Source organism: Limanda limanda, chromosome 12, assembly GCF_963576545.1.
Source record: "Limanda limanda chromosome 12, fLimLim1.1, whole genome shotgun sequence".
NCBI classification, from domain to species: Eukaryota; Metazoa; Chordata; class Actinopteri; order Pleuronectiformes; family Pleuronectidae; genus Limanda; species Limanda limanda.
This window is the reverse complement of record NC_083647.1, coordinates 27084944-27094943: the sequence shown is the minus strand read 5'-3', so window position 1 is coordinate 27094943 and position 10000 is coordinate 27084944. Positions and strand designations below refer to the sequence as shown.

General features: G+C 44.3%; 1 protein-coding gene across 1 annotated transcript in view; it reads right to left on the bottom strand.

Annotated features, from left to right (window-relative positions):
• akap6 (A kinase (PRKA) anchor protein 6) overlaps positions 1 to 10000 on the bottom strand; it is a 143458-nt gene that overhangs the window by 97295 nt on the left and 36163 nt on the right. The window contains exons 11-12 of the mRNA XM_061082090.1: positions 6002 to 6098; positions 4427 to 4602 (exon numbers count right to left, since the gene is read on the bottom strand). Coding sequence (XP_060938073.1) covers positions 4427 to 4602; positions 6002 to 6098 — 273 coding nt within the window. The remainder of the gene's footprint in view (positions 1 to 4426; positions 4603 to 6001; positions 6099 to 10000) is intronic.

The following is a 10000-nucleotide window of genomic DNA, read 5'->3' as shown; positions in this document are numbered from 1 at the left end:
AATGAGAAGAGGGAGAGAAAGGAGGAAAGAAAGAAGTGATGAGGAGAAGAACAGAACAGAAAGATGAAGAGGGGATGGATAGAATATTCATCAGTCCATCGATATTTACATGATCTAAATTTAATGCTGAAGGAGGAAACATTGATTCTGTTCTGAGAAATGAAAGATTGTGTCTTTTCTACTGAAACGATATTTATGTATTTAATGCTCTTGAAATAAAACTATGAATTATAGAAAGTAGGTGTTTTTAGAAGCAACAGCAACACAGGAAGCAGAGGAAGACAGAAATGTGTGTGTTTTTTCGCTGATAAAACACAAAGATGACTCATGGAAAAAAGACACACACACACACACAACCCTAACGAGATGTGAATGACAGGAGTGTTGCAGAAAGAGAGAGAGAGAGAGAGAGAAGCACAAAGGGAGATGACACAAACACATTTTAATCATATTTACATGACAACAACTGACTCTGGAACCTGTGTCCGTTAAAGTAGAGCAGCACGAGGCAACGACGCACAAATGAAATCACAACAAAGTAAAAAAGGAGGCGACACAACTTTGAGACGTGGAGATTTCAACAAATACTATAAAAGTGTTCCGGAGAAAAGACGACCTTCCTTTCACGTCGTGTGTCGGCGAAACAAAGACGATTAACGTGAAGCTGCTTCATTTAGTGTTTTTACTGGATTCAATTATCAATTATTATTATTTCAGTTATAACTCCATAATAACGACGACTCTGGAACCTGTGAGAGCAGCACGAGGCAACGACGCACAAATGAAATCACAACAAAGTATAAAAAAGGAGGCGACACAACCTCTGGCTTCTCACAACAGACGAGCAGGGATTTTAGAATCTGACGGAGATGAAGAAGAAGAACGTTTGTGAAAAAGAGACGAACGATAATTAAACGTCGTCTTCACACGCTTCCATCTTTTATTCTTACGACAACACTGCGAGACAAGGAAGTTAAGTGCGATCATCAGCGCTATCGTCATTAACCGCAGATGATAATGGATTCAGATAAATGTGTCCAAACACGTTAGACGTTGAGCTGGGGGGGGGGGGGGGGGGTGGAGGAGTGGGGGGGGGGGCACCAGACGCCTGCAGAGCCGCAGTCACATTCACTCTATTGCACGGGAACCATCTCGGGAGCCGGGTGTGAAATACGTCATTTGCTTCTGCTCTTAATTGCACAAAAAAAATGAAGATTAAGAGGATGAATTATTGATACAAGTTGGTATTTAATCTTTTGTAATGAATCGTGGATCCGCTGGTTATAAATATTGCACGAGGCTTCATAATTTGATAAATTTATTCCAATTTGCCCTTTATTTTGCCCTTTAGTCAAGGTTACGTTCATTTAAACACACACACTCACACACACACACTCTCACACACACACACACTCAGAGACACACAACAGATGCTCACACTGAAACACACACACACTTAAATGAACTGCAGTGAATCTACCTGCCCCTCTGCCCTTGGTCATTCCTGTTTCATTTTCTTTTTTTAAACCAAGGTCCATAAACACACACATAAACATGTTGCCCTTGGTTGACCTTGCAGCCCCCCCCCCACCCCCACACACACACACACACACACAGACACACACTCTGCACCTCGTGTGTGTCTGTGGCAGTAATTAGGCCGTGCATCTGATTGTCATTAAAGAGCACTAGCGGATAATGAACACACAGTAAATCCACCTTCTTTTCCTTTTTTTTTACTGCACAAATTATTGTTTATTTCCTCCATTAAATCATGAATCTGTCCGACGCCTCTGACGGGGGGGGGGGGACGTGTGTTGGAAAAGCTCGGAGCTGCAAACAGTCGCAGGTGAAACTACGTAAGAACATCTTGTTCTAATTATATCTCACACTTTACTGGTAAACATGTCAAAAGATAGAGATTCCAAATATTAACATATATATATTATATCTTTCAGCAGGATTACAGGAGAACTCCAGGACAGATTCCTACCACACTTGGTGGAAACATGTGTTGTGGGTCAGAGATGAAGGTCTCACATTTTGTAGAGAATCGGGATCAGAGGTCGGATCCAGGATCGTCTCTTGTCACTTTATTTAACATCGCAAGATAGAATATTAATACTAATATTAACTTTTTCGTTGAATTCTCAGACAATAATTTATGGATCTGGATGAAATAAATCTGTCATAATTCATGTTTCTCACTGGACCATCAACACAGAGGGGATCCTAACCAGGAGAAGACTACAACTCCCATCATCCCTCACTGCTTCACCATGTCACCAAACTCCATCTACTGTGTTTGTTTCCGTTAAACGCCCCCTGGTGGCAGAGCAATGACACATAGTGCATTTAAAACACGTCCGGTTACGCTGGAGGTGGTTTTGCTTCTCGCAGGTTTTGCTCTGATGGTTTGGATTCAACGTTCTGTTGCTCACCACAGACACTAAGTGAATAATTTAAAATATCACAGACGTATAAGAAACGTGTGATTGTTGTAACTGTTTGTGCGTTTTGTGTGTTTGTGTTGTGAAGCAGCGAACAGAAATAATTCAGCAGGTTCACGACTCAGCTTGTTGTTTGGAGGTTTTACGGATCAAAGCTTTAAGAGCAGAGGGAGATTCACACAGATAATGAACGGACTGTTAATGTGCTGCGGCCAAGCAGCTAATGGACACACACAGACACACACAGACACACACACACACACACACACACACACACACACACAGGTAGTGGCTGGCTAATGGCTGTCACTGTTGAGTGATCACAGTGATCAGGCTGCTGCAGCTCTAATTGCAACCAACAATCTGAAAACAACCAGAGTCAGGAAGAGGAAGAGGAGGAGGAGGAGGAGGAGGAGGAGGAGGAGGAGGAGGAGGAGGAGGAGGAGGAGGAGGAGGAGGAGGAGGAGGAGGAGGAGGAGGAAAGGAGAAGAGAAGAATAGGACAGAAGAAGAGAGAGGAGAAGAAAACAACAAGGAAGAGGAGGAGAGGAAGAACAAGAGGAGGAGGAGGCGATGAATAGGAGAGAACCAGCATGAAGAGAACAACAAGGAAGGAGAGGAGAGAAAGAACAATGAGGAAGAGGATGAGGAAGAGGAGAGGAAAAATAAGGAAGAGGAGGAAAGGAGGAGCGGAAGAGGAAAAAAACAACCAGGAAGAGAACAAGCAATAGAAGAGAGGGATAGGAAAACCAAAGGGAAATTGATGAAATGAGACAAAAGATACGAAAAGAGGAAGGAAATCTGATGAAAGAGGAGTGGACTGAAGAAAACAGAAGATTGGAGGGGAAGGAAGGAAGGAAAGAAGGAAGGAAGGAAGGAAGGAAGGAAGGAAAGAAGGAAGGAAGGAAGGAAGGAAGGAAGGAAGGAAAGAAGGAAGGAAGGAAGGAAGGAAGGAAGGAAGGAAGGAAGGAAGGAAGGAAGGAAGGAAGGAAGGAAGGAAGGAAGGAAGGAAGGAAGGAAGGAAGGAAGGAAGGAAGGAAGGAAGGAAGGAAGGAAGGAAGGAGGGAGGGAAGGAAGGAAGGAAGGAAGGAAGGAAGGAAGGAAGGAAGGAAGGAAGGAAGGAAGGAAGGAAGGAAGGAAGGAAGGAAGGAAGGAAGGAAGGAAGGAAGGAAGGAAGGAAGGAAGGAAGGAAGGAAGAGGAAGGAAGGAAGGAAGAAGGAAGGAAGGAAGGAAGGAAGGAAGGAGGAAGGAGGAAGGGAGGAAGGAAGAGCAAATAATCAAGGACAGACGGAGGATAGGATGAATAATGAAGAAGGAAGAAGAGAAGAAAGAAGTGATGAGGAGAAGAACAGAAAGATGAAGGGATTGATAGAATATTGACCCACGATATTTACATGATCTAAATTTAATGCTGAAGGAGGAAACGTGGATTCTGTTCTGAGAATTGAGAGATTGTGTCTTTTCTGAAATCTGTGTGTTTTTTCTCTGATAAAACACAAAGATGACTCATGGAAAAAAGACACAAACACACACACACACACACACACACAACCCTAATGAGATGTGAATGACAGGAGTGTCGCAGAAAGAGAGAGAGAGAGAGAGAAAGAGAGAGAGAGAGAAGCACAAAGGGAGATGACACCTAATTAACCAAGTCCAGCCAATTAACCAGCAGCCAATAAGAAATGAAAAACCAATCAGGATGTTAATTGGCAGCCAATACAAACAATACAAAGACAGTGTGTGTGTGTGTGTGTGTGTGTGTGTGTGTGTGTGTGTGTGTGTGTGTGTGTGTGTGTGTGTGTGTGTGTGTGTGTGTGTGATGGGGATAACAGGGATCATCAGAGAGGAAATGGACGGATATGAACCAAAGAATAAAAGAAAAACTCAAAGCAGATGAACGGAATCACAGAATAATTCAACCACACCTCTCTCTCTCCTCCCCTCTCTCTCTCTCCCCCTCTCTCTCTCTCCTACCTTGAGGCCGTCTGCCGGCTCGGTGGCGGCGGTGAAGAGCTCGTGTGATTGGCCGGCGTGGAGGAGGCGGGCCTGGACGCAGCGCAGGGCGCGGAGCATCCAGCCGTGTTGGCGCCGGATCTGCCGCTGCAGCTGCTCCCATTGGCTGGAAACCATGTGGAGGATGTCCTTCAGACCTGAGGGCGAGAGACGAGGGGGAGAGAGAGAAACATCTGAGTCAATCAAATCATTTAAATAAGTTAAATAAAAAGCTTCAAATCTGTTTTCACCTCCATCCTATTCCTACTTTTTTTTGCAACGCTACAACTAAAGATCAAGTTTTGGGAACTTCAATGTTTCCATAATGTGAACTTTCATTCTTTAATAAAAATAACTTTGATATAGAGAAAGTTCTCATCTTCATATTCAGTTTCTCCTGTTTGTCCTTTTTCTATAAATATATCAAATATGAAATAATATTGAATGTTTATTTTCCTCACGTCCAGTTTCTGCCCACTGGCTTTTCTCTCTCTCTCTTTCTCTCCACCTCCTTCTTTATCTCCCTCTCGCTTTCTTTCTCTCTTTCTCTCTCTCTGTCTCTTTCTCTCCACCTCCTTCTTTATCTCCCTCTCTCTTTCTTTCTATCTCTTTCTCTCTCTCTCTTTCTCTCCACCTCCTTCTTTATCTTCGTCTCTCTTTCTTTCTCTCTCTTTCTCTCTTTTCTCTCTCTCTCTTTCTCTTTCTCTCCACCTCCTTCTCTTTCTCCCTCTCTCTTTCTTTCTCTCTGTCTCTTTCTCTCCACCTCCTTCTTTATCTCCCTCTCTCTTTCTTTCTCTCTCTCTCTCTGTCTCTTTCTCTCCACCTCCTTCTCTTTCTCCCTCTCTCTGTCTTTCTCTCTCTCTCTGTCTCTTTCTATCCACCTCCTTCTCTTTCTCCCTCTCTCTTTCTTTCTCTCTCTCTCTCTGTCTCTTTCTCTCCACCTCCTTCTTTATCTCCCTCTCTCTTTCTTTCTGTCTCTCTCTCTGTCTCTTTCTCTCCACCTCCTTCTCTTTCTCCCTCTCTCTTTCTCTCTCTCTCTCTCTGTCTCTTTCTCTCCACCTCCTTCTTATCTCCCTCTCTCTTTCTTTCTCTCTCTCTCTCTCTGTCTCTTTCTCTCCACCTCCTTCTTTATCTCCCTCTCTCTTTTTTTTCTCTCTCTCTCTCTCTTTCTCTATCTTTCTCTCCACCTCCTTCTTTATCTCCTTCTCTCTTTTTTTCTCTCTCTCTCTCTCTCTTTCTCTATCTTTCTCTCCACCTCCTTCTTTATCTCCCTCTCTCTTTCTTTCTATCGCTCTCTCTCTTTCTCTCTCTTTTTCTCCACCTCCTTCTTTATCTCTCTCTCTCTTTCGGCGTCATACGAGTTCTCCTCTCTGAAGGTCACTCTGTTAATCCTGATATTAATAATGAATGGAACAGAGTTAGGGCTCAGTTATGACCACCTGTGTGTGTTTCAGTGTGTATCCACTCGTGTGTATATGAATATGAATATGAATGTGTGTGTGTGTGTGTGTGTGTGTGTGTGTGTGTGTGTGTGTGTGTGTGTGTGTGTGTGTGTACCTGATGTGTGGGAGCTGATGACGGCGAGCAGGGCTCTTCCTTCCTCCACGACGCTCTCCTTCAGGACGCTGTGACTCTCCACGTCCAGCTTGAAACTCTGAAACACAGATTTCATCGTCAGTGTCGTTATGAAACAAACATAAAGTCGTGATTATTAAAACAGCAAAGAAAACACAAAGTGAGCAGAACGTTTGGTAACAGATCAACAGGATCGAGAAACTAATTTTGACAAGAAAAATAAACAGAACTGTAGAATTATGACCCAAACAATTGTCATGAGAATCAGTTGAGTTTGTTGTATATTTAAAATCTATCATTAAATTATGATCATATTTACTTGAATTAACAGTAAAAACTATTTATGATAAAATGAATCATTCAGTGCTGATCTTAATCTTTATTTATTTAAGTCTCAACTTCTTCTAGCTGCTGCAGACCCTCAGCATTTGTGTGTGTTTCTGTGTGTGTGTGTGTGTGTGCGTGTGTGTGTGTGTGTGTCTGTGTGTGTGTGTGTGTGTGTGTGTGTGTGTGTGTGTCTGTGTGTGTGAGGGATTAAAACGCCTCGTCCCATCCGTCTCCTCGTGTGTATCCTGCTCCATAAATATTGGTGGTGTGGAGGTCTGACCTTGTCATGTGTTGACTGATGCCCATGTTTCCCTCAGTGCAGACAGAGGAGTGTCTGAGGCTGGTGTGTGTGTGTCTGTGTGTGTCTGTGTGTGTGTGTGTGTGTGTGTGTGTGTGTGTGTGTCTGTGTGTGTGTGTCTGTGTGTGTGTGTGTTGGTGGACGACAGGGGTTTAAACCCTCCTACACAAAGTTTATTGTCATACACAAGTATATTTCTCAGATAAGAAAAGATCACGTTCTGTTTCTCTGTGAAATGAACTCGTATTTGAGTTTTCAAACTTCTCACGTCGTTAATCTCAGGATTTATTGCAGAAGATTCTCTGAGGCTTTGATCTCGTTTCAGTTTTTATTTGGGTTCAAATATTAGTTTTCTCTGGTTAAATGTTCCTCGTACACAGATGAAGAAGACGAGGAATTTCCTTTGTGCATAAACGAGCGAAGTTCCCTTGAGATCAACACACACACACACACGCATGCACACACACACTACAGTGTCTAGAGAGCATAGTGTGTGTCTGTGTGTGTGCATGAATGAATATGTGTGTGCAGCATTTTCCAGTGCAGCACAGCAGGATGTCAGAAGTGGTTACCACCTGAGGTTTGAGCACCTTGAAGCCTACACACACACACACACACACACACACACACATATACACACATACAGAGAGAGAGAGAGAGAGAGAGAGAGAGAGAGAGAGAGAGAGAGAGAGACACACACACACACACACAAACACACACAAAAACACAGCGAGAGAGAGAGACACACACACACGTTTGTGCAGCTATCCTTACTTTGCATTGACTTCCATTCACTGTGTACAAAGCCTTACGACCAGGCCACAATTAGCAACTCGTGCTCCTCATATATCAAGTTGAACTGATGAGGTCACTGTGACCTCATCAGTTCAAATGAACGTTTGAATATAATCTGAAGAAATTCCCTGACACTGTTCCTACAGTCTCGTGTTTGACGGACAGATTGTGTCATCGACGCAGAGGAATTAAAGAATCGCTGTTTATTTAAAGACCTTAAACGACCTCAGCGTCTGCAGCAGATAATATTTAATGAGGAAACTTCAGCTCCTGATGAAAAACGCTTCAAAAACCAACGTGACGAACACGTGAAGGAACAGAAGATGAGTGTGAGTTGTTTGTGTTCAGCTTCCTGAAGAGAAGGATCCTGATTCTTCTTCTCCTCTAACAACACTTCGGCTGAAAGCTTGAACGCACGTGAGCCGATAGCAGCGACACTGTCCCGTACATATTTCATTTCACAGATAAACAATAAAATATCACTTTGAAAAAAAACCGAACTCGCAGCTACGTCTCCTCACAGCTCCGCCCCCAAAAAACACCTTCATACATCAGCATCACCCGGATAAAACATGACCGTCTGCGTCCTGCGATCATTACCGACTCGCACACCTCGTCAATTACTTCAAATCTCACGGCTGATTGAGTAATTTTACAGAGTCGGCCGCCGCTCTGCCCCCCCCCCACGTAATTTCCCAGATAAGCTGGTGAAATACCTCACAGCTAATAAACATAAAGTACATCTATCAGCGCTACAGAAAACACAGCGTGACGTGTCTGCGTCTCCGGGAGAGCGCCGGGCCGCCGTGAGGGAATGAATCAGGTGCAGCAGATTAGCCGAGCTATCGGGGGAGCGATCGTATTTCAGCGTCTTCTTCGGCTCCGTTTCCTCAGTTTAATATATGAAGAGCATAGAATCGATAAGAGTAGAACAGCCAGCCATCAATCAGGCGGTGATAAGGCATGCAGAGCAGCTCTGCTTCACGCTCGTCAGACAACAGAATGTGTATATGTATTTATGTGTCTGCGATTGTGGGGGGGGGGGTGGAGGAGAGAGAGACAATCAGCGTGAGCGGCGGAGGAGAAGAGACAGAAGGAGAAAGGCCGTGTGTGTTCGTACAAGAAACACTGACACAAAGGAACCCGGACGAAACCCACATCACATGCTCCGCCTCTTTGCTTTATTTCAGATGGTTCCAGTCGACTGGACGTCATCGAGTCTGGAGCTTCAGGAGGAGAAGAAACATCTGAGTCAGTGTCTCTAGATCTTCTCCTGAATCCTCAAAGCAAAACATCTGTAACATGTCTGAGTCTATGTGAGGAACCAGCAGGACAATGTGTGGAAGCTTCCCAGTGAGCGAGTGGACGTCATCGAGTCAGAGCTTCTGGAGGAGAAGAACGTCTGAGTCAGAGTCTCTAGATCTTCTCCTGAATCCTCAAAGTAAAACATCTGTAACATGTCAGAGTCCATGTGAGGAACCAGCAGGACAATGTGTGGAAGCTTCCCAGTGAGCGAGTGGACGTCATCGAGTCAGAGCTTCTGGAGGAGAAGAACGTCTGAGTCAGAGTCTCTAGATCTTCTCCTGAATCCTCAAAGTAAAACATCTGTAACATGTCAGAGTCCATGTGAGGAACCAGCAGGACAATGTGTGGAAGCTTCCCAGTGAGCGAGTGGACGTCATAGAGTCGGAGCTTCAGGAGGAGAAGAAACATCTGAGTCAGTGTCTCTGGATCTTCTCCTGAAGCCTCCTGGTTAAACATCTGTAACATGTCCTCCTGAGTCTATGTGAGGAACCAGCAGGACAACGTGTGGAAGCTTCCCAGAGAGCGAGTGGACGTGTGGACGAGGTTTCTAACGCGTGACGTGAAACCTGAAGAACACAAAGATCTCAGGATGAAGAAGAGGAGCCGGACACGTAGAAGACGAAGACGTCCACTTGGAAACACGAGGAGATTCCAGATCTTCTGGTGATGAGGCCGACGCCGTGTGGAGGAGCTGGAAACAACAACACTGATCTGTCCACAGCAGAGTTTATACGTCATGTCCCGCCTCCTGCTGCTCTACAGGCTCCACCTCCTGTCGCTCTACAGGCTCCGCCCCTTGCTGCTCTACAGGCTCCGCCCCTCGTCTGTTTGAACGAGTCGGACCCGACAACCTGCTGCTTCTCAGGAGGAAGATAAACTCTAGGAATTGTCCACACGCGATTCCTCTGGAGTCAAGAAGCTGCTTAACCGATAAACATTAATTCCACTGATGTAGTTTGATGAGTTAATAGAACAGAATCAATTTCACATTGATATTCAAACAGCCAGGATTCTTAATTTATCTTAAATAAAACCTTTCCTGAATCTGAAATACAGAAACGTTTTACTTCAAGAAACACAACTTCCTATCTGAGTGTGTGTGTGTGTGTGTAATCGCTGCAGTGACTGAAGCAGGTGAGTGAGTTGTGTGTTTACAGGAAACAACCTTCACTCTGATATTTCATATTTCATATTTCATCTCATCCTAAACTTCCTGAACGATGGAGGCAGCAGGTGGATTTAAGGATTTCTCAGCT